The sequence below is a fragment of the Pocillopora verrucosa genome, chromosome 3, assembly GCF_036669915.1.
Source record: "Pocillopora verrucosa isolate sample1 chromosome 3, ASM3666991v2, whole genome shotgun sequence".
Lineage (NCBI taxonomy): Eukaryota > Metazoa > Cnidaria > Anthozoa > Scleractinia > Pocilloporidae > Pocillopora > Pocillopora verrucosa.
In genome coordinates this window covers 26,410,220-26,433,940 of record NC_089314.1, presented here as the reverse complement: position 1 = coordinate 26,433,940, position 23,721 = coordinate 26,410,220, and the positions used below count along the sequence as shown (strand labels likewise).

Genomic DNA, 23,721 nt, shown 5'->3' with positions numbered 1-23,721 from the left:
TTGATTTACGTCAGCGTCCGCCTCATTGCAATAGCCTTACAATGGAATACTGATGAAAGTAAGCTGAGACTTTTCACAACACTGAGCGAGGACAATGTAAGCATTTTAACCTTTGCAGGGAGAGGTCTAATGAACAGGACCACATGAACATTTCTTAATGAAATTGTGTGACAGTCCTTACAAGTTGTTTGTTCTCGGCGAAAAATGAGTCGTAGCTTAGTTTCATTTGAAGCGCGTGTCCATGTCTGCTGATAACGCCACCAAAAAAAAGTAGAACATTTCAATACTTTTATTGAAAATGATCATGAACGCGAACTTACCATTTTTTTTTTGCACTTTTTTATACAGTTAGTTTTTTTTATGTAATCTTTCGCATAAGTGATCTTTTGAACTCAAGCAAGAAGTGTCCCTAATTACAAAGCAAGATAAACACTTGAAGAAATGTTGAACCGAGATAAAGTTCTAGTTCAAAATGAACCTTGATTAAATACTACATTATTGTAAACATTCCTGGGAGGTTTACGCCATTCACCAAGAGCGCACTGAATAGGAACTCTGCAAGCACGTGGAGATAGGAATAACTGGAACACGATAGAAACAATTTTCCTTTTTCGATTCTGAAGTTGAAGTTGAAGGTTATAAAGTTGTAAATAAATTGGCAATAGAAACAGATTACTACTTTGAGAAAGTGAGGGAGGGGGTGGTTATTCGAGGGGGGGGGCGCTTGTTTGACATTTAGGCCGAGAAGGTGGGCGCTTATTTGGGGAGGGCGCTTATTCGAGCATGGGCGCCTACTGCAGTACAATCCCTTCTCGGGGAAATGCCGACTAGAGCACCGAGCCGAAAAGAGCACAGGTGCATATATTATGGCTGGTTATGCAAATATTACTCAATTTTTGTCACGCAAGATGCGGCTTTGCATTAGGTGCTCCCTAAAGAATTGCGTTATATCAGATTTTGCGTGACTGAAAACATACTACTACACCGAAGGGCTAAATCGAGTCACCGTTTGAGGCTAAATTGACGGAAAAGATTTCAGTGGATTCTCATCTACTTCAGATAGAAATGGCAGCACGAGAAATCTTGACTGTCAAAATCATCAATCCACTGTTCCAGAGAGCCCATAATGTCAGAGGATGGGTCGATGCTCGCGCTTACGAAATAAAGCATGAAATGGCACTGGTAAGTGCTCTTTGCAGCTTGCTTTGAATACTCCAACGCCCTAACTCAGGCTTCTCTGCCTTCCTTATTCGACATAATTGGAAACAAAACATATTTCAGCTTTGTAGCTGTTTGACCGCCTTGGAATCTCAATCTATGGTCGTTTGTTTTCGTCTGAAACTTTCGCTCGCGCGAGTGATTGGTATGATTCTCCTGAGATAAAGTGATTTGCATGTTCCTCTCCACTCCGAAAAGCCAAGTGAAGCCTCTGCTCAGCTTCCTGAGATCATTGCAGACGGAAAATTTTCGAAAATTCATCAAATTCTGATCATAAATCAGTCTTTGGTACTTAAACCTGTTGATTATAAGATGACATAATATGTTCGGTAACGTAATTGATTAAAGTGATAATTGATTAGATGCTGATTAGAGTCCATAAGAGGAATGACCCAGCTTATGATTGCTATGCTAAAACTGATCTTTCTAATCAGATCCCTTATTATTAGAAGAAGAAAACAACTGGTCTTTGAACATCGGTGAAATGAAGAAAGCCATAGATGAGGCCAGGCCGCACTGTGAACCAAGAGGACTGGTACTGATTAATCCTGGTAATCCTACAGGTGAGACGTACGTTTGTAACCATGGTAACTAGTGATGTGGTTGGAGATGAACCTGATGTCAATAAGTGAAGCGGAAATATGGTTTTTTATGCTTGTAAATGCGTGACTTTAAATTTGCGTGACCTTTGTGTTACAGTTGCCTTTGTGCCATTTGATTCCTTCGGATAGTCTTTCTCTCCCGCTGATTTTTAGTTGTTGCATCGTACGCCCTTTTTGCTATTCACTGTTCATGTCCGGCGTTCATCCCAAGTTAATTTCTTAAGTTTGGTTTCAAGCCACCGGCGTATAGGGACTGATATGTAAGTTGTATTTGTTTGTATTCACTTTTAGCTTTTAGCTTTTAGCTTGCCCCATTTATGCAAGGTAGCGTTTCTCTTGCTATGATCTTATGCCTCTGTGTGTGTTATTTAATCACCGCCTTCGTATCGTCAGGCGGCTATTTCTAGTTATAATTTTCCTTTATCTTGTTTCGAGCAAGCTCTTTCGTCTTTATTTTGTATATATATTTTGTGTTTGCCGTGGCACTTGGTTCATTTATTAGTCCCTTTATTATGTTAGATGCATTTACGCTGTTAAGTCGCCACCTGTTTAATTGAATACAATCGATTGTAGAAGTCCCTTTTTTAATTCGCTTACAGTTTTCGAGATTGATCGTATCCCCTGGTTTGGTTGGCATTTTCTCCGGTCGCGATTTTCTTGGCTCTTCATTCGGTCTTGATGTTCGTTTGCCGCAACAATGCTCGAGAATAAAAACTCCCGAAAGGAAAATAAGTACGTATGGAAATAATGAAAATGGTCCAAAAGAAACACATAGAACAATATTTGGCTCGAGGTCATGACATACGGACTACCAGCGAGCGAGGGGGCGCAGCGAGGTCCGTGCGTCATGACCGAGAGCCAAATATTTTCCCGTCAGCTTTCACCATGGTTTTCTATGGATTGCGCGCGCGGGGTCACACGGGTCATATGGTAATTATCAATTATTCACCAAGGTGAAGGTGGTAGTTGTGGATACTTAGCTCGCCGCTTCGTAGCTTGGGAGATATCATCCACTTGTGAACAATAGTTTTACAATATACTGTACAGATACCGACAAATTAGTTTATTTCTTTTAGTATACCGAAAGGTTGTCGGAAATTTAACTTTTGACGCGTGATTTTGTCTTATCGGCTGCTCGGCTGCTTTTACTCATTTATTTATTTATATATTTGTTACATTTCCAATAATATTGCCTTTTCGGCAGAATCCACACGTGGCTTATTGACACAATGTAAAATTGATAAATAGTGGATGCTCGTTTTGGTGTTGTTACAATTCCTGTGTTGTTCAACCGCCATTTCGGAGGTCTCTTTAACCTGTGATTGGTCACCCATATCAATACTTATAGGATGACCTTTTTCGTCTATCTTTCATACTCAGGGCAGATTTTAAGTTACGACAACATAAGGGAGGTCATCAAGTTTTGTGCACGAGAGAAACTGGTTTTATTTGCGGATGAAGTATATCAGGAAACAGTCTTTACAAAGGATGTTATATTCCACTCGTACAGAAAGGTTCTGAGGGACCTGGGACCTGAATACAACAACTTTCAACTGTTGTCGCTCAACTCCGCTTCTAAAGGATTTTATGGCGAGTGAGTGGAGAGACCACATTGTGAAAAACACTGCGGCATAATTATTTGTACAAAATCATATTATCATCACTTATTTTAACCGGTGTTTTCATTTGAAGTTTTCGTTAAGAGGCAAGGAATGAAGGGGGACTTAATAGGTTGTTTGCGGTACGCCAAGATGAAGAAGATGAGAAATTGTAAAATTTCGTGTACCAATGTACAGTTTACTGCTCAATGTTTTCGGAAATGTTAAAAAAAAAACCGAACACAAAGTGTGACTTGACCATACCCCACAATTTTCCACTAAGCAGGAATAATTGATAAGGTTTACACTGCTCAAATTTGGGCGAAAGGACGATATGCGAATGTTCTTTTAATAAATATTTTCACTCTCTTCAAGGAACATTTCATTTATTTTATTTATATTGGTGTGGTTTGAGGGGAGGGTATCTTGAGCTGGTCGGATTTAGCAACGCAGTCAAATTGCAGTTTAGAGATATGATGTCGCCTAGTAATAGTGGCTCGACCATTGGGCAGGTATTATTTCCAGTTTCTTAATTTTAAACATGTAAATGAATACAAGATAAAGCATTCAATTTAACAGGAACAGAACGGTGAGTATGCCAAACCGTTTGGACGTCCAATGAGTGTTGTCTTTTTATGAGATTTCACATATGGAGAGAAGTAGCAAACCACGCAGTAGTGCATATATCTACTGTACTGAAACGGCTTTTTTACTCCTATGCAAGGACTGAAGGGAAAGTGAAATGTTACTTGAGGAAGAGAGAAGAACAAAATAATGTTCTTAACCTCGCTTGATTTTTTTTTTCTGTTTTTAAGGCTGCCATGAGTTTAATTTGTTGTCCGCCTCAGCCTGGAGACGAGTCGTATGAAACATTTATACAGGTTTGTAACGACGATCTGGATACAGGTATATTTGAGTTAGCTCCAAGGAAGAATTATTTGTAAAGTAAAGTCACTCATCAAATTGGCTATAGATCTATCTGACGAATAAGCCAATCATTCAGTTATTCCTCAAACCTCTTTTGTGTGTGTATGTCTGTGTTTTTTCGTCTTTTTTGGGCAAGAAATACTCGAAGTCAGAGGAAGAACTTTAAGATATCATACCAGTCGTTTATCTCGCCAAGCAATAGAAATCCTTATGGACAAGGTTCCTTATGGATATGGTTTCCCATGGATAAGGTTCCTTTGTCCTGCAAGCTTTAGTCCCTATCCTTAATGGTTACGTTAAGGATAGGGTTCCTTGTGGACCAGGCTTCCTTTGTATTGCTAACTGCAGTTCTTACTCTTTACGCACTAAGTTCCGTTAAGGATAAGTTTTCTTTTGGATTAGGTTATTCATGAATAAGGATCCCTATGGATAGGGTATCTTAGGAATAAGAATCCTTTGTGCCAAAAACTATCGTGACTCCTTATCCTTCATTGACAGGTCAAGGATAAGGTTCCTTATGGACAAGGTTCCTTAGGGATAAGGTTCCTTAGGAATAAGGTTCCTTAGGGTTCCCTATGGACAAGGTTCCTTGTGGATAAGCTTCCTTATGGATAAGGTTCCTAAGGTAGAAGGTTCCTTATGGATTAGGTTCCTTATGGCTAAGGTTGCTTAGGGATGAGGTTCCTTATGGATAAGGTCCCTTAAGATAACCAATTCGCTTCTCTTTTCCGTCCGCCCCAGAAGTTTGATTATTTCTTAAATGACTTAGACTTAAACAGAAACCTCGATTTCCCTGGTCTCTTAGGTAAACACAGTTCAGTTGGAGTAGCATGAACCCTCTGCCCTAGGATTTAGTTTCCTCACGCTCCTTAGGGCGAGAGAGGATACAAGAAGACGAATTTGCGAGCATCATTTTTTAGCTTCGTGACCTCCAATTTCCATATTGTGACCCTATGGCGGAGTCATCGCATTGCCCGCAAGTTGTTCGTGACAAGATAATTAGATATTCAGATATAAGCCTGGTCATCAAATCGTTGTCAGAGCGGCAGGATTAGAAATTGTTCAGCCGTGATATCTTTATTTTAATTCTCCCTTGACTGTACATTTATTTTAAATTTATTTTCGCATAACTCGACGCATGCATAAAATGGCAGGAAAGGATTGCATCACATTATCGTCCTGCTGGTCTTGTGTCGTGACGAGGATTCCAACGCGACAGAATCTTCTTAGCTCATTTGATTGCTCAGTGCTCTATAACAACGTTATTGTATATCTGCACACTCTTGCGTGACCTCACAATCCAGGCATTTTACTGTAGAGACTTATTGATAATCACTTATTGTTAACAGCTGTCGTTTGTACACAAATAAAAAAGGTTGTCTTCTCGGAAATACGAATGGAAAGGCTGGTTCAGACAGCTTCAACTCGGCAACGTGGGATTGATCATAAAGTTGATCAATTGTTCTTTTCTCCTTCTAATCTCTCGAATTTACATAATATCGATTGTGTAACGGTACACCAGGACAGCCCCGTGATGTTATTTCACTCCCGAATCAATTGGCGTCGCATCGTTTATCCATAGCGATTGTTACCATTTACTTTTGTATGTCCTTGACATGGAGATTCTTACTGAAGAAAGCATTAACCCGGCGTTCAAGAGAGTGAACTATAGAGTACGAGGATGGCTGGAAAGTCGTTCATATGAAATTCAACAAGAGCTTAAACACGTAAGGAAAGTTATACCATGTTATATATATATATATATATATATATGTACAAGTATAGTATGTACTAGTAATAATCATGGATTTGAAAAATTTGGATGGATACTTGGAATGTAGACACAGAAATCTCAGCAACACACTATGGTGCGAAAGTTTCGGCCGTAAAGGGCATTTCAATTTGTAAAGAATATCACGGTTCGTCTGTGAGAATAAGATTACTTCGTGGCAGCTTTGCGTGCTTGGGCACTCAGGCGTGGCGAGTTACAGCAAGATATCAATAACGCATGCTTTGCCCTGAGGAAACAAGCTGAAACTTGGAACAATTGTCTCAGCGAACTTTTCCTGATAGTTGCGAAGTGTATGGGCTACTTAAACTTTTTCTAGATATTTTTAAATTCTGGTTATTTTCTCTCATGTTCGCTTTGCCAGGGAGCGAAGAAGCCATTTTCCGAAGTTCTATTACACTATGGAAATCCACAGGGAATGGGACAACCACCTATTACTTTTTTTAGACAGGTGATGTGTGAAAAACTCTGTATATTCTTATGAATTATTGATGAATAAGGAACAACTGCCTGGCTGACTGACTGACTCAGAACGATTGGCTGACTCATACCGGAAAACCGACTGACATAATAAGTTAATGTCACAGACAGACTGACTAACCATGACTGTCATACAGGTAATGATTGATTTTCTCCGTCTGGGTAACTGAGAAACTGACTCCGACTCAGTGACAGAAAATGACTGGCTAAGTGACGACGGTTGACTGACTTAAACCGACAAGCTGACAACGATTGACAGTCATTTACAATGACTCACTGTCTTACAATAACTGACAGATTGACGATGACAGTGACTCACTGTTTTAAGCTGACTGACAGATAGGTGAATTAACTTCACAACTGCGTAGCTCGTGGACTAACGAATTAACTGAATTGCTGAGTTTCTTTAGGGGGAACGATCGAATAGTTTACCAGAGAAGAATATTTGGACAGCTGGATCGACAAACACAGAGAATTATGAGTTGGCCACGACATTGAGTCAAACGGCTTTGTAGCGAAACAACCGCAACACGAATTACCCATGTGGTTGAAATAGAGGATAAATCAAATAAACAGATTTAGGCAGACCAACCACAAATAAAACTGAATCCGTTAAGCAACTGCAGAAATGAAGCCTGAAAAAAAATCCGGCTTAGATGGGATTCGAACCCAGACCTACCTGATGCTAGTTAGGCGCTACTACCAACTGAGCTACCAAGCCACACGTAGGTAGTGAGTCAAGTTTTAAAGGGTTCTTGTTTCCGTGGAAGAATAATAATAAAAAAATTAAATCATGAAATAAATTTCATTTGACTCGCGGATTGAAAATCAAATAAAGCCATGACTGCAAGCCTCAACTGTGTTATTCTTACACAGGTTTTGGCACTTCTTTTGTGTCCTGACCTTCAAAATGATGACCGTTTTCCACAAGATGCCAAAAGAAGGGCGAAAAGAATTCTTGATGACATGATAGGACAGACTATAGGTAATACGAATTAGGGTTTTCTAATTATAGTGGAGGAAACAGGAATAGGTCCTCTCCTGTATGTTTGACTGGCATATTAGAGGTAGCACCCCGCATGTATCCTCACCTTTGTATCATTCCACCAAATAAGATATAGGAGCACAACATGCCCGACACCCATTTTTTAGTGTGGCATGTCATATTATACAATTCATGCACTTCGTTCCAAAGCTACTCACGGAATTCGACAGCAGTGAAATATTATACACCTCTACAAACAACAGAGTGAGTGTTCCTAGTTGATTACTCGCAGCAAATCATATCAAACTTTGACCACCCTGGTTTCTCCTCCAGTGGAGGGCGGGACTTAAGACGGAGCTTGCATTGTGGCCAAGATTTCTCCGCCTTCCTATATTTGTAAATTTTCTGGGTAAGCCCTTGTTTCCGAACTTAATAAATTTCAAATTTATAGCAGAAACACTTTAATTCTTTTACAGGTAGTTACACTTCAACTCAGGGGATCACTGTCGTACGTGAAGACATCGCCAATTTCATCTCTCAGAGAGATGGCCATCCAGCAGTATCCAGTGATATATATCTCACTGATGGAGGGGCCGAGGGACTTGAAGTAAGTGAAATACCCAGGAGACACTTCAGAGGATTTTGGGTGGGGTAAACCCCGACCTTGATTAAATATTCCGGGGTCTGTTAATAACAAATAACTGGGTCAATTGTCGTACTTCTGTTATCGGACCCACGTAAACCATATTGAGACAGACTTTTTAGAATAGGATTTAAGAAAATTCGTACTACCACACATCTATATCGTGCTTTGAAGACAACTGTCACACCCCTCAGAGGTCCTCAGAGGTTTCCAGTTCAAAGACACATCCTGTCCAAACTAAATGGCAAGATTTTCTACCCTTAAACACTCAAGACCTCAAAGGCCATACCCTGTTTGGCGGCGAAACCCCGTTTAGGTCAATGAAAGAAGTCCCTCCCCTTCAGAGTAGTGAAATCTTGAACCGGTCAGTGAATTTTCTCAAATGTAATTCAGTTTCGTGTTGGTTGTTACCAATACCAAGATACGGATAATTTTCACGAAATTACGTGTTGTATAGAAAAAACCACTGATTTTCGAGAAATTAATTGTCGTGCCTTTATTTGTCGGTTAGGTCTTGCTATATAACTACCGATTATTAATCGATCCTATAAATGAGAGATTAATTTTCCCCACGCGAGTTCGATGTCTGTATACTTAGTTTACCTCATCTAAAGACGTTTCCTACCAGGTTTTTCTCGAGCAAGTTCAACACAATTAAGGAAGTATACTGTTCATTGAAAGTCCTTTAAGAGCATGATACAATTTTAAATAATTTTCCCCAGGTTATGTTGGGAATAGTTCAAATTGAGACTCATGAGGTAACAGGTCGTGCTGGAGTAATGATTCCTATACCAGGCTTCAGTATGTACCAAGCTAGACTACTACAACACAACTCTTATCAGGTAATGACCACAACTGAACATTTAGTTATTTTTCGGGTAGAACTGATTACAAATAGTGTTTGAAAGCTTCTAGCGTCCTTTTGACGTGTACGACCGATGTACCGTACAAAGAAAAAAAAAGAGAAAAAACACCTATACATGCAAAACCTTCTGATAATAATTCAATTCTTTCAGTAGAGACAACAGAAATATACGTGGAAAGACAAGTGCTGCTGTAGTATGCGCCTGCTATATGCAACTTCACACGGCGCAAGTAAAACTTTAAGCTTTAAAAAAATTTTCTGATGACCAATTTGGTGTCAACTGGCTTAGTCTGATTCAGTTCAATACACCGATGAATTCATTTACCAGCATGAATGACTGACACAGACACGTAATAGAAATTCTGACAGAGTACCAAAAACTGACACACATCAAATGCAAAATGAATGAGACCAACCTTCCAAGGCACCGAAGTTTCTTTCAGTCTGTCAAGTTCTTCAGGTTTCCTCGTAAAATGTCAGGTATCTGAATTACATAAACAGCTACTTTCGCAAGCGCTGTGTTGCCCGCGGCTCGGCTGCATCCGGGCTCCATTCCCGCCAAAAGTGTAGTGACGTCACGTCTTTGCGAAAATGTGATTGGTGACTTCCAACAACTTTACCTTTCTGATACATGTCATCATGATTCATTACTTAAGACATTTTTAATGCTTTGTCCAGATATTTTACCCTCTTGATGAAGATAATAACTGGGCTTTGAACATGGCTACACTCAAAAGAGTGTTGGAGGAAGCCAGACCGCATTGCGTCCCGAGAGCCCTTGTATTGATTAATCCAGGAAACCCAACAGGTAACTTTTGTAAATTTGACAAATTTCAAAACTGTTTTTATCCTGAAAAGAAAAAGTGTTAAGACACTGAAAAATTCAATTTTCTGTTTTTTAGGACAGGTTTTGACTTATGAAAACATTGAAGAAATCATCAGATTCTGCGCTCGAGAGAAGTTAGTGTTATTCGCCGATGAAGTCTATCAAGCCAATATTCATGTCGATGGAGTCAAGTTTCACTCGTGTAAGAAAGTCCTGAGGGATTTGGGAGCAGAGTACAGTAACTTTCAACTGATCTCGCTTCATTCCAGTGCAAAGGGATATGCTGGAGAGTAAGTGTACAATATGGGTATACTCAAAAAGTTTGTGTTTATAATTACTCCATGTAAGACTTAAGATAGACTACAAAGTGTTGACCTGAATTGACATGAAACCAGGGAAACTCGTGTTACCTTGAGCGAAAAGTAGACCAGTAGCTTGAAGGGCGGTAATATCCATACAATAACTCAGCGAATAAAAGTCCACAAAATAAACTACTCTGTCCACCGAATGATGATTTATTTGCTGGAGAGTGTCACGTCACCCACCTGGAGGCGGTTGGGAAGCCAGTGGCTCACAGGGACGGCAAGAGAACACCATGCCCCCTCTGTCTTGACCAGTAGTTGTCAACCAAAGGCGAAATCGCCAATAATATTTCATAAAATTGTAGTGTAATTGTCACCTCCATCCTGGATAATGAAGCGTGATATTGTTAATTTCGATTTTTTAAAGCCATTGAATACATAATTTCTTTCAGATGTGGTCTCAGAGGTGGATATATAGAGCTTGTGGGATTAAGTGAAAAAGTCAAGGCTCGTATCAAAATGTACCTCAGTGTAAGATCTTGCCCCTCAACAGTTGGGCAGGTACGATTAAGATAATAAAACGGCATTCATATTAAGGTATATCGAAATCAAGGCTGAAATTGAAAACTTAAGAGAAAGGCCAGTGGTTCCAAAATAAATTATTCTCGCTCAGTTGTCGCAAAGGGAAAAAAGACCTTTAATCAGAAACAATTGGGTACATGTATAGACAGAGATGAAAAAAATACTTTCAATTAGCGTTCTCGCATAAGAAAATATTTTACTACTATTGCTGTTACTATCATTATTGTTATGATCATTATTATTATTACTATTATTGCCACTATTCTTATCATAGCTGTTATCATCAAAAAACTGATTACCGTGACCTAATTATTTGCATTATTATTATCTTACTGACGTTTTTTATTGATATTGGTGGGGAAGGGGTTGATCGTTGAGAGCTAAGGTCAAAGTATGCAGTCCTGCCCCCCTCCCCAAGACGTTTTACTCAATAACTTTCCCAATGGCCTCCATAGAAACTTCAACGACCATTATCTTCTGCGTTCAGCACCCTCCCTCTCCCTTCGAAAGTTTCGCTGATTGAAAGTTCCACCGTTCCTGCTCCCTTCTTCCATCGCCACCATTACATATCCTTGAGTTTAAGCCAACTTCTCCTTTTCCAAGGTGATCATGGGGCTCATTTGCAACCCTCCTAAACCAGGAGATGAATCCTACGATCGCTTTTTAAAGGTAAGCATTCAAAATTACATTTTAATTCGATAAATTTTTGACGAAAGAAACTAAACTTCTTACTAACAAGCGTTCTTGAGGAAACTTAACTCGAGTAACGTAAGTGTTGGGTGTCACGCAGGATGAAAAGTCGCGCCAGAAGAACAAATTGGCTATACACCTAAAATTGTGTTGATTATGTATCATTTATGTTCGTTTCAAAGGAAAAAGAGACTGTACTGGATTCTCACAAGAAGAAGGCACAGTTGACAACAGAAATGCTCAACTCTATGGATGGGGTCCAATGTAATGAAGTAAGAGGAGCAGTATACGCGTTTCCGAGGATCACACTGCCGAAAAAAGCTATTGAAGAAGCAAAGGTAACATCACAAGCTCTGAGTAAGAATGCCCACGTAAGTGTAGACACACCCAAGGGGGTCAAAATTTCTTTCCTCTTGAGCAACTTCGAATTGCATGTCAACATCACTTCAGCGCGTGGCACGTCTACTATCAACGTGAAAATTATCAAGCATTAAAATGTTCAAAATAATGAATGGTGATCTTCGAACTGCCGCAAAGATAAAAAGCACGAAATTGTAATCGAGTATTTGAATGACCCTCAAATAGACCGACGCTGATCATGATTTGCTCCTTATATACATTTCCTGCTTCTAAGCAGTATCACCTTGAACTTGTTACCAGTCGATCGAATCTGGATTCTATCTTCCCGATTATACAACCAGTTATCTTTTTCCCTTTTAGGCACAAGGAATGTCTCCTGACGAGTTCTACTGTTGGAGGGCTTTGGAGAAAACAGGAAGCTATTTGGTGCCAGGCCACTCTTTTGACATGAACGGGAGCGGTAATCATTACTACTTTCGGTGAGATATGATGCGTATTGTGTTTTCAGATTGAGCGAAAAATTCAGCTCGTTGAAGCCCTTGGTCAGCGGAGACAATAGAGGAATGGAGCAGCCAAAAATGGCAAGCACCTATGCCAGGCCTTTAGGGCACGTTCCGCTCCCCCACTTTTTTTCCATTTTTCTTTCTTTTTTTATGCAGATTGTCTCACCCCCAGTTTGATAAGCGATGGCTTTTTTCCTGCTGGAAATATTTCCAGACTTCGCGATAGCGCGCCACGTACGGACTATCAGGCTTACTTGCGGCGTCAAAATTTACTCTTCTTTTGAAATTGGACTTAAACTTACCTTTCCCTCCATTTATTTTCTAATTATTATCTTTTACAGAATTACCATTCTTCCTTCAGAAGACAAGTTTATTCCTATGTTTGAAAGACTGAAAACTTTTCATCAAGATTTTATGACGCAGTATAAAGACTAAAAAACCAAACTGTGTTCTGAAGAGTTTGTACTTTGTTCTTGTGTGAGCTTCTCAGTAACTTCAAATTAAAAGCGAATTATAGTTTTTAATCTAATAGGGAAAAATCTTTAGTCTAAGGGCAATCTAGTCTTGAGAGTACGACGGTTTTCGTAGAGAACTCGGCCGTGTCTAAAGGCTCCCGAAGGCGTCCCGAAAGTTCCGAAACCACCACGTCTAGTGATGACTGGAGTCGTGACGCCATTTTCGAAGCACAAAACACGAAGCTATAATTGTAACCAATCAGCAAGTAATGGTATGTTAAAAATAAAGATATTCTTTTATAGCCCCTAGGGGAACTAGTTATTTTCTTATCGCGGGGGGAGGGGGGGGGGGGTGGGGTGGAGGAAGATTTTTAAGGGGATAACATGATTTTTCAAGGGGGAAGGAAGGGGAAATCAGTCGTCGCCAACAAAGTATAAAGGGGGGGAAGGACTAAAGAAATATGACTACCAGTCAGAGGGGATCATATGGATATTACAGAGCCTTAGAGGAGGATCAGGTAAGTTTCGTCGTAACAAACTGTAATCGTCCGACCCCCCTTCCACAGGTGATGAATAAAGATCAATCCCAAGGATACTTCAAAAGGCTGGTGATACAATTTGATAACAAAAAGGGAAACACAAAGAACAGAGAAACGAAAAGTAGATCGTAGGCAAATCTAGAAAAAAATTCAGCAAAATTTCTAGTAACCAAAATTTGGAGTTTACCAGTGACGCAAAGGAACAGAATTAATGAATATTTCAGCATTTATGAAGTAGACTTCATATAACTATTTACATTCAGTACACCAGACGAACGATCATATTGAATTGTTGTATGTCATTTGAATAAGCAAGAAAATATTGGAGAAGAGCACGATATAGTAGATTTGTTATATCGTAAGACTTAAAATAACACAAAAACCCTCTTTCTAAATTCATTGGAACCCGTCTCTACTTAGTAGAGCCATAAATTAACAAGGTTTCAGGTCCTTCAATTGCGGAGTGATTGATATGTTTAAAAATTTTCAGTCATTCTTCATTCACGCGCACACATAGTGCCTTCCTTTCCTCCTTCTTTCAATAAATGTTGTGACGTTATTGTCTTATGCAAAAAACACTCTTTTGCAAAATATAACAACAACATAAATCGAAGAGAGAGAAGAGTCGTAGGTTGCCACTTTTTCATGTTACGTGACGACTTGTCGTCAAATGAAGCTAAATTTTGACCAAAAAAAATTGGTCTTAAAAGAATGTTTCCACGATTGCCGATCCCTAGAAGTTGAATCCAAACGGATTTTCTGGAAAAGCAACTGTACGTGTTTAGTGTATGGTCGTGATGTCTGCACGTGTTAAATTGGTAGTTGATATCAGTATAGAGTAGAAGGTAGACAAATATCATCAGAGTGTGATCCTCGCCGTACAACCGGCAAGCTGGCCGTTTGTGCCACCAAGTTCCTAATGGCCTTTGAATTTATATTTTATGAATCTGGTCAGGTTTACCCTCGCAGCATCTATCACAGGGAAGTGGTCTCCCAGAGTTCTTCGTTCAGTCTTTATCTAAAGAAGAAACGAGTAACAGGAAGCTTTCAAGAAAATACGCACGCATTCGATTGCAATTTCAAATAATCTCATTCAAAGAGCTTCTTCATATCATATTGAGTTACTGTTACTGTTATCATCAATTTTTGGAGCGGCTTGGGTTTGAAGATTGAAAATTCCCGTTAACTGGAAAAAATGGTTAACATTTGACAATTGAAACACTATCACAAATAGTCATTCTCGGATTGACCAATCAAACCGCTCCTTACCCTGCTCTTGAGGACTGGTACCAGCTCCACTAAGTTTGGCATAAGGCCAACTGAATCTGCAGCAGTGTTGACCAACGGTCCGTCCGCAAACGTATCAAAGACGGCGTCCAGCGCTTCGGATATCAACCATAAACTATGATCACCGACAATGATGTCACGAAACACGACACCAAGGGACTGAAAGGACAACAGTAATCAAATTATCTTTGCAATCAGAATTTTTGAAACAAGAAATAACGTGAAGAACTTATGATTGATAAACATAAGAGTCCCAAGGAAGGCAATCACGACTGAATCTTCGAAATATGGATCTGTAAATTGCCCAGAAGTGAATGATCATGAGATCAACTAGAACGAGAAGGATTTTTAAAAAAAAATTGGAATGTAATCCATCAAATCTTATAAGAGTTGGAATCGAAAAGTGTGGTTCTTTGCAAACTTCCATTGTGTACACAAAGCGTCATCACAGCTTCGAATGAGAAACGGCATCTTTGAATAGCAACCTTTCGACATGATAGATTTTATCTCATTTATTTGTTAAATGAGCTAGGAAGAATTAGATGTTTAACCTGCAAATTATGCGGAAGGAACTTGTAACCGTATATAAATGAAGTTATTAAACAATCAAACAATAATTTTTAGGCACAATGTTTGAAGATGAATTGGTACATGGCATTTTAAGAAGTTCATTAAGTTGAAATAGCACCTTCTGATCTGGGTAACACCACTGGCTTAAGTTTCTTTTCAAGCAAGATATCAACAACAGCTACATGTTTCCAGAACTCTTTCGCACATTATGCTGAATGCGCTAGACGTTCAAAATGATAGCCTTGAGAAGGGAAATAAAAAAACCAACGTACCTTTAGGACCTCGAGAGTGTTGTCCTTCTTGCCAGCCATCTTGCCAATGATTCCCAGGATGCTTAGCAGCTTGACCTTAACAGCTTCACATGACGTGTCAGCCGTGATTCTACACAGTGTTGTCACATGTTCAGTCGTGATGCACTGTGAGAGATACGAGAACAACATAGTTGACCAGTTGTAAAAATATCAGAGGCCATGTGTAACTGAAGGCTGTGGGGGGGGGGGGGGGAAGGGGGTCTGGAGTACCGGTAAACCCCCTAATTTTTGTTAAATAATGATAATAATAACAAAAATGGTGACAAAAATTTATAAAGGTACAAAATCCGATATATCCCAGATTCCAAACAGACGTTGGTGAAGTTTATGGCAAAGTCTAAAGGATACATCAAACTCCAATATGTATTTGAAAGATAGTTCTGTCAACCAGTCCGTTTCCCTCACTCTAATTCGTCACCAACTGAACATATTTAGCTCAGCTCATTTCGCAGTTTTTAGCCTTAAAGAGGTTTGATAAAGTGACATGCTCATGCTCATCCTACCGACACTCCCACATTTGGGCTTGACAGGCATGCACCGCCCACAAGAGTATGGTTTTCAGAGTCTTAAATCTTCAACATAACGTTCCATTTTATTGGTAACCGTATTGAACAGGGTGTTTTTCTGGAGGACTTGAACAGGGCGTGGATGTCCATGGGCAGTAATTGCTAAGGGTTAGGGCTAATTCCACATATTCTGTCTGAATATACTGCAAATGGCTCCTCGAGGCTGCAATGCCATCTTTTATTCAGCCTTAAACATGATAGGGGAACGAGCAGATTTTGACCTTGCCGAGGTCTAGGTTTGGAGACGTTGGTGACACAAACGTCCCTTGTCTTACCCCACACCCCACACCCCCCCGCCCTTGGGGAGGGAGGTATCAGCACTGTTAACATAACCCAACCCAATACTCACTTGCGGCTCTTTTACAGAGGACATTTTATCCATAATTGATCGAAGGACTCCTGTGGCGGCTTCTAAAAAGTCTTCCTCGCGGGAAACAAATACTTTGGCTAGAATGAAGGGAGGAACGGAAGATGCGAGACGTCAAAGGAAGAATGAACTTTTACAGACAATGTTTAAATTACCGTTGTTATTGTGAGGCGGAAGTGGTTATTTGAACACTGAGTTTAGGTTTTGGTTCTAAGTTTTTGTCACACGGTGAAAAGTTTGCCATTTTCTCTCTTACTGGTGTATACTCGACGAAACCGAATATAAGGAAGCTTGCTCGTAGACCTGATTTAGTTTGATTGTTCTGTCTCGCAATACACATCACAAAAGCCATCATACTTTTTTTTCCTCCGCACTTACTGTCTGTTGTAAAGGTTAGAGAGAAAAGCGAATTCCAAAGTTGTCCCAATGCTTCATCTCCCCCCAGCAGGTCTGTATCCAAGGCTGACACAATGTTATTAAGGGAAATCAATGCCCTCGCTTGTACTGTGCTTAATCTGACAAGAGAAAATATTAACTTTGCAAGGTTAACATGCTACGAGAGATTCTATCTGAGAGACCGATCTTTGTTATTCCCCGGGGGGGTCGGGGTCAGAGGATTTTGGTTGTGTCACATTAAAATTTACCTGATCCCCCTGAGGCCCTGTAATATATTCTTGTGATCTCCATGTAATTCTCAGTCAATTTTCTACAGGTCCCCCCGTTATATTCTGTTGGCAAACGACTGATCGCCCTCCCTTCCCAGCTGAAAACCATCTGATATCCCTAAAAAAATCCTGCTTCCCCCAGGCCATAACAAAGGCCTGTTTCTATCTCTCTCTCGCGCTTGATTTAGCTTGAATTATTACAATCTTTTCTTTGGAAACTGACTAGATTCATTTACGACACCAGTCTGAAATTCTGATCTTTTTAGTATTTGTTTCTTCGGGCGATTTGACTCTTTTTTTTGGGCGACATTATTAAAATTTCGGGCAACATGACTCAGGTTTTGGGCGACATGACTTCGGGCGAGATGACTCTCGGGCGACTTGACTATAAACCCTACTAACGATGGTTCTTCAAAACGAAATCGGGACGACAACACTGCAGAGCGTTTAGAGTGTGAGTACGGAATAGGCTCAAGGCTTCTGCCTCACGAGTAGACGGCAAGCAAATGCATTAAGATGCTGTGTAACAACCTCATACAGTGCTTGAATTTCTCATTCGCTCTAAAACAAAGGCATGGGTATATTTGCAGTTATATCACTTAAAATCACTAACAACAGCAAGTAATTCATAGTTAGGGGCCTTACATGTGAAGCAGCTTCTCTCCGTCAGCATGAGCACTCAAAGCTTCATACATAGTCGCTTCACCAAATGAACATTTCGAAAGAACCTGATGAGAAATAACTTCGGCGAGTGAGCAATTAACGATGGTTTTCAGTTTTGTATCTGATTGGTCGAGCGCCAGTTTTCTTCATCAAATCAAAGAGCGAGGTAGGCAAAACGAATGCATTTTCAGATTCTTTTCGATACTCAATTGCAAACCGCTCTGCTATATAATAAACCCCTCACCCCTGCCCTACGCTTTTGTAGCCCTCTGCCCACAGGGGTACGACCTAAAAACATCTGACGATCAAGCTCCAAAACTTGCAGAAAATTCAGCTGAAAAAAGGCTTTCCTTCCGAACTCTTTTGAATGGCCACACTTTTCTTTGTTATGTAAAACTTCGGTGATAATTATTGTCTTCATTATATTACCAAGTCGAGTTAAACTGCTCCAAAATTCAGTATTAACAAAAAACTTAATCCCAAGATAAACATCCTTTCATGAAAAATAATAATAATAATTCAACTTACCCTTTTTGGAACTCCTTGCGTGACAATTGCGTTGATCATTTCCGTGGATAAACTTTCAGAATTCTACACAGAAACAAAAACAGAAATAATTATAAGACACAAAATGTGTATCCATATTTTTAAAAGATGCCATCTTTGCTTTGTTCTCTGCCCAGTTGAGTTAAGAAAAATTTACACATTTTCTCGATAATCATTGTAGCACAACCGCGGAAATTCTAACCATGTCGACATCATATTGAGCTGCCTCTTGTGGGACTTCTTCTTCATCAGCTGAGTCCAAGCTGATACAGTCATCTACATCTTCCCATTCGTCGTCATTAGAATCTGCAAGGAGAAAAATATATTCAGCGATAATTTGCAAGCAGGAAGGGCTAGACCTAGAAAGTAACCTTGAACCCTGAGGCCAGCATTAGGGTGACGGTAATCACAAACCGTTAACTTGGTTTACGTTATGTGCGTGTGTGTTCGTGTGCAAGTGTGTTTTTCTAACTTAAGCGCAAACCTGAAGGAAACATACCGTAAACCATATGACTATCTGATAAGATAATAACTTTAATTATGAGTCATGACTGTAAACTGGGGACACTGTAGGAGTAAGAAACCAACTTGTAAACGTTGAGTAAAAAGACAAGTTAAGCAATAGATAAAAATACTATTGCCAATATTTACATTTTTAAGCTACGATGTGCATTAAAGGTAGTCAGCTCCACATTCTTCACTCTTAAGTCTCGACTTATCTAACCGTCTCACCCTCGTTTTATATTCTTTAAGACTGGCTATAGCTCTTACGTCTTTTGGTAGTCTATTCCATAGCGAGGGCCCGATATTCTTGACACTGTATAGTCTACGCGTAGCCGTAACCTCACCCTCCCCCCTAAGTGAAACATTTCCGTTTTATTTTGCGGGGGAGGTTAATACCGTGCTATCCGTAAGTTACTGTATTCAATTCGTCAAGTTGTATAGACAGATGCCGTGATTAAAAATATCTGATATGTATGTTGGACAGATACCGGCCTTAAACTTAAACATGAGAATAATTATGCAAAGCTTCAACACTAAATCATAACTTTACATCTGACATTGGGTTCTGACCTTTGTTTTCGATTGCAAAAGAAGAGGCGTTAAATTCATAACTGACTCTTTAGAAAGTGAAGTCTGGAATTAATTTCCTCTTTTCACTTCCTGACCGTGTTTCGAACCTCTTGAATGAGTTGCCAAAACTGATGGTAAAGATCTGCCGATGGCGTGACACAGCAAGCTTCTAACGCTTATCTCCTTCACTGAGGCAAAGAGGTATCGAGAGAAACTGTTGTGCTGCATCCGCCGGTACGTGAAACACTACATGGGTTATCAAATATGAAGTAAATACGCAGTTACATCGAGTTTCGAATATTTTCCTTAATTTTTTAACTGTACACCGAACCGAGACAAAACGGAAATTCAGAATGACGTCTCTAGTCTCCATTGTTATGCAATAGCTCTCGTCTGGAATGAAGGCGAAAATTCAGTGACGGCGAAAACAACTGGCAGATGTTTAGCCCTTCATTTCTGTTTCGTTCCGTTTTTTATTTTTTATTTTTACATTCTATACCCTAAACGGTTGGTTTGTTTCATTACGTTGCGTAATGAAATTGCAAAGAGTACCCTGAAAAATGTTGGCAATATTGAACAGAATTTGAACCTGTGACCGAGCGATACTGTTGCGATACTATAATCGACTCAGTCAACCTTTGAACTCCCAAGATCTGATTGTTAATTCTCTTCTCTAACTGCTATACATTTCCTTGAAAATTAGTGACGAGAATTAAGTGTTTGATCAAGATAACAACCTCTTCCTTTAAAGTTTGAGTATTCTCATCACCAGTTTACTGGATAATTAACGAGTATTATAAGGAGAAGTTAACTTTTAATCACTTATGGGAATTAAAGGTTAAGTAACCATTAGTATTACGAGCCAGTGAATTGAGGACTCTTGTGTTCTTATATAAGTTATAAAATAAATCTACGAAAGGCAAAAGTTTCTGCCGTGTAGAAATTCAATAACCCGTGGAAAAAAAAAAATCAAGAAAGTGATGTTTATTCATAAGTTAAAAATTGCGTTACTTTTGTGTCTGCCTCCCACGAGGAAATCACACCAGGATCAGTTAGCCCGAAAACTGAAAGAAATTCAAACTTAAATTTCAGATTGTAGATGATCATAAGATGGCAATGCAAAGATTCTGTTCTGGACTCCTCTATCCCTTCACAGCTTTTGTGATTCTCATAAACTTATCTTCTTCCTCAAATGACCAATTCAAGCCAGTTCGGTTTCTCGTCGATCAAGATGCAACGGATATGGAAGTTAAAGAGTACGTGGATTATTTCGCCCGGCCCACTATATCCAGTCCCTTAAAGCAGTTTCTCCACACACCAAGGACACTATTCACTTTGGCCAAAGCAGCCGAAATTGCTGTCGAGAATTACAGCGAGAATTCGAACAGAATTTTCCGCCTTCGACAGATCCTTGATTTAAAAGAGTTACGTAAGGACACGCACTACTGGTTTCATGTTCTGGTTTCGGAAGGCGACAAATTCCTTACAGAAGCCTCCTTTGAGGTCAAAATCGCCAATCATTCGCTTGAAGAGGAAAACTTGAACAGCGGCAAGTTTAGTTTCGGCGATTTCAAAGAGATTCGACCGTTTGAAGAAGAATGCGACCAACTGAGCAAACTTGCAAACTGTACATGCCGTTATCACGGCAGGTGCGTTAAGGGGACAGCTCGTATTTCGCCTTGGCTTGCTTTCGCTCTAAAATCGCAAAGAGAGATTCAAATCGACCAGCCCTTCCATCAGATTCAAATGGTTTCCGTGCACAACGCCTTCAATGACCGAGCCGACGGGTATGGTTATGTAGACAACTGCCCCTGGCCACCCCCCTACCGGCATCTTTGCTTGGATTTAGCCAATCAGGAGTTCAGTTTCACGGATTTACTTAACATGGGAGCGCGGGGTATTGAAATCGACCCGTGGTGGTGTTTCGGCAAAATGTTGATGAGTCACGATGACGATAAGGCGTACCGGGGGTGTGCACCGTGGGACAGGGAATTTGAACAAGGCATAAAAGAAATTGGCGAGTGGGTGCACCAGCCAAAAAATTACCAGGAGGTCATTCGTATATACTTTGAGGATGGGGCCAGTCACACCCAAGGCCATGACCAGCTGATTAATGGTCCAATTGCCAAGTACCTAGGAAATAAAGTACTAACACCAATCGAGCGCCAGAAATATTTTCAAGGAAGGTGGCCGACCATGAAAGAACTGAGGGAAATCAACAAAACTGTTGTCTTGGCCGGATTCGGAGACCAACATGGCGGTGAGTACATTTTTGCCGGATATTGGATTGAGCAGACAAGAAACTCCTTCGCTGCCAGACCTAATTGTTCTGCTGTTAATCCCGATAAGCCGTCCAGAGTGTACTGCGACAGTACAGAATACCTCTTTTTTTGGAATGGTCCCAAAGAAACAGGTGTAATTCAGGACTTTTCTAGGTACATGAAGTGTGGAGTGACATATCCAGCCGCAGATCAAGTCAACCCTGCTATGCTTGCCACAGCTGTGTTCACATGGGCTGAAGGTGAACCATCACAGCCACTGGCCGACACTTCCTGTGTAGTGTTGCGTGGGGAGACCGAAAGATGGCATCTGTGCGACTGTCAAGAAAACCATTTGTTTGCTTGTCAATCCAACAAAAATGCCAGCATCTGGGCGACGAGTGCCGTGAGAGGGCATTATGCTAAACCTGTCTGTCCTGATGGGTATTATTTCAGTATTCCTCATAATGGCCTTCAGCATCAGCAGTTGGTGAATGTGATTACAGGAAGAGATGTATGGATCAACCTCACTCCATACATTCCCTTACTGATATGATACTCAACAATAAGACACTTTATCTATTTTTTTTGGAAGGATGATTATTAAATTAAAAGACTTAGAAAATGATTTAGCTCTAATCTTATATTTTGAGTTTTTCGCACACTTATACTTGGAGGCCTTTGAGGTACAGTATACACAAGTGAGTTTAAGTCACATGACAACGTAAGTGAGTTTAGTAACTTTACTTGAATAACTACGTGAATATTTAAGCTCATTAAAAAAATAGTTAGCCAAAAGAATTTGATCAAAACCTCTTTGTAAGCTGATACAAAATGTACATGTGTTGTGGTTCGAAGTTTTTGTTGGTTTAACAATTTTTCACACCAGTTCTGTTCCTACTTCTTTTGTTTAAACAAATAATAACCATACTCTGAGATGAAAGAAAACAAAACCTACCATCCCCTGCCCATTAAAAACACCAAATGGGATGGCATGTCTTTTGCTAAGCTTTTTAACATCCATATGTTCTGAGACAAACCTCAGATGAATAAACCAATTAACATTTTATAAATAATTGCATATCAAGTATAAAACTTACCCTCAGGGCAGCACATGTTTGAGAGAATTTCTAAAGCAAGTTGCTGGGCATTCAACAGCATCTGTACATCTTCAATCTAACAAAGAAACCATTCAAGAAATAAGGTTTTTTCCCCTTCACCCTTTGACCTCCTCGAGTGACAACCATCTAATTTCTCCCTACAATATGACCTCTGAATCACACATCAATGTCATGAGAACAAAGGAAATGATCACCCACTAAAGAAGCTCTTGATTATTAAAACAAATTCTCCTTGTCAGCATCTTAGGAAATGTACAGAGAAAAGTAGTGAGAAAATGCAGATGGTTGGTAGAGTGTAAAGGATCAACCCTTTAACTCCCAAGATCTGATTGTTAATTCTCTCCTCTAGCTGCTATGTATTTCCTTGAAAATAGGTTAGAAGAATTTGGTGTTAGATCAAGATAACAACTTAAACCTGATAAGTTTGAATATTCTCATCACCCATTTTCTGAATAATGTTTAGATTATTATGGGGGGAAGTTCCTTGTTAATCACTCCTGAGAGTTAAAGGGTTAAATAGCACTACAATAATTCTCCTTAGCTCAATTGGTGAGGCATTACTCTGGAAAATCAGAGGTGACTAGGTAAAACTTGTGACAAAAAAAATCTGTGAAATTCAACACTTACAAAACAGTAATTTCCTCTTACCTTGGTGGGCTCTGGAAGGAGTTTATTGATGACATCAAAACAGTTCACATCAAGAACTTGGGCCAAGACTTTGACAACAGCCTGAAGGAGTTCATGAAAACTGACTGGTGGAATACTGTAGCGGATGTTATACAACACACCTGCATGATCATGAAACATCTGCTGAGTTACAGAATGCTTGCAGCTGAAGCACAACTATTTACATTACAAGCAGCAGTAGTTATTCATATCAACCAAAGGTTCTAGCTGAAATTGTCAGAAATTTTAACTTCCAGAAGTAA

The 23,721-nt window shown here is 39.8% G+C and overlaps 4 protein-coding genes across 5 annotated transcripts in view; 3 read left to right on the top strand and 1 right to left on the bottom strand.

Moving 5' to 3' along the window:
* Positions 1–1,004: 1,004 nt before the first annotated feature.
* On the top strand, positions 1,005–13,132 carry LOC131772291 (alanine aminotransferase 2-like). Of its 2 annotated transcripts, XM_066163731.1 has the most exons (14): positions 1,005–1,182; positions 1,653–1,781; positions 4,234–6,072; positions 6,499–6,585; positions 7,491–7,599; positions 8,076–8,206; positions 8,965–9,084; positions 9,786–9,915; positions 10,010–10,223; positions 10,688–10,796; positions 11,421–11,486; positions 11,690–11,845; positions 12,228–12,346; positions 12,712–13,132. In XM_066163731.1, the coding sequence occupies exons 3-14, from the start codon at positions 5,962–5,964 to the stop codon at positions 12,803–12,805; spliced, it is 1,446 nt and encodes a 481-aa protein (XP_066019828.1). In that variant the 5' UTR covers positions 1,005–1,182; positions 1,653–1,781; positions 4,234–5,961; the 3' UTR covers positions 12,806–13,132. The 2 variants fall into 2 exon arrangements, with proteins under 2 accessions (XP_066019828.1, XP_066019829.1); XM_066163732.1 differs by lacking the exons at positions 1,005–1,182; positions 1,653–1,781 and adding an exon at positions 3,215–3,414.
* LOC136279688 (uncharacterized) lies at positions 1,703–4,912 on the top strand. The gene is made up of 5 exons (XM_066163625.1): positions 1,703–1,781; positions 3,201–3,414; positions 3,834–3,930; positions 4,234–4,299; positions 4,844–4,912. The coding sequence occupies exons 1-5, from the start codon at positions 1,703–1,705 to the stop codon at positions 4,910–4,912; spliced, it is 525 nt and encodes a 174-aa protein (XP_066019722.1).
* A 511-nt stretch (positions 13,133–13,643) lies between the features above and the next one.
* LOC131772302 (HEAT repeat-containing protein 3) overlaps positions 13,644–23,721 on the bottom strand; it is a 14,530-nt gene continuing 4,452 nt past the window's right edge. Inside the window, exons 7-16 of the mRNA XM_059088191.2 lie at positions 23,441–23,580; positions 22,772–22,847; positions 18,542–18,645; positions 18,322–18,384; positions 17,776–17,858; positions 16,844–16,980; positions 16,448–16,545; positions 15,494–15,637; positions 14,634–14,810; positions 13,644–14,382 (exon numbers count right to left, since the gene is read on the bottom strand). Coding sequence (XP_058944174.2) covers positions 14,281–14,382; positions 14,634–14,810; positions 15,494–15,637; positions 16,448–16,545; positions 16,844–16,980; positions 17,776–17,858; positions 18,322–18,384; positions 18,542–18,645; positions 22,772–22,847; positions 23,441–23,580 — 1,124 coding nt within the window. The 3' untranslated portion in view covers positions 13,644–14,280. The remainder of the gene's footprint in view (positions 14,383–14,633; positions 14,811–15,493; positions 15,638–16,447; positions 16,546–16,843; positions 16,981–17,775; positions 17,859–18,321; positions 18,385–18,541; positions 18,646–22,771; positions 22,848–23,440; positions 23,581–23,721) is intronic.
* The window catches only part of LOC131772303 (uncharacterized), a 4,826-nt gene continuing 613 nt past the window's right edge, over positions 19,509–23,721 (top strand). Inside the window, exons 1-2 of the mRNA XM_059088192.2 lie at positions 19,509–19,647; positions 20,506–23,721. The exon at positions 20,506–23,721 is cut by the window's right edge and continues 613 nt beyond it. Coding sequence (XP_058944175.2) covers positions 20,524–22,227 — 1,704 coding nt within the window. The 5' untranslated portion in view covers positions 19,509–19,647; positions 20,506–20,523 and the 3' untranslated portion in view covers positions 22,228–23,721. The remainder of the gene's footprint in view (positions 19,648–20,505) is intronic.

What these genes read in the sequence shown, in the direction of transcription:
- LOC136279688 (XM_066163625.1), top strand. Translation starts at nt 1,703, where the DNA reads ATGAAGAAAGCCATAGATGAGGCCAGGCCGCACTGTGAACCAAGAGGA. An exon ending in TCTAAAGGATTTTATGGCGA is followed by an intron (nt 3,415 to 3,833) that starts GTGAGTGGAGAG and finishes GTGTGGTTTGAG; the next exon opens with GGGAGGGTATCTTGAGCTGG. An exon ending in GTGGCTCGACCATTGGGCAG is followed by an intron (nt 3,931 to 4,233) that starts GTATTATTTCCA and finishes TCTGTTTTTAAG; the next exon opens with GCTGCCATGAGTTTAATTTG.
- LOC131772291 (XM_066163731.1), top strand. Translation starts at nt 5,962, where the DNA reads ATGGAGATTCTTACTGAAGAAAGCATTAACCCGGCGTTCAAGAGAGTG. An exon ending in GAGGGGCCGAGGGACTTGAA is followed by an intron (nt 8,207 to 8,964) that starts GTAAGTGAAATA and finishes AATTTTCCCCAG; the next exon opens with GTTATGTTGGGAATAGTTCA. An exon ending in GCAAAGGGATATGCTGGAGA is followed by an intron (nt 10,224 to 10,687) that starts GTAAGTGTACAA and finishes AATTTCTTTCAG; the next exon opens with ATGTGGTCTCAGAGGTGGAT.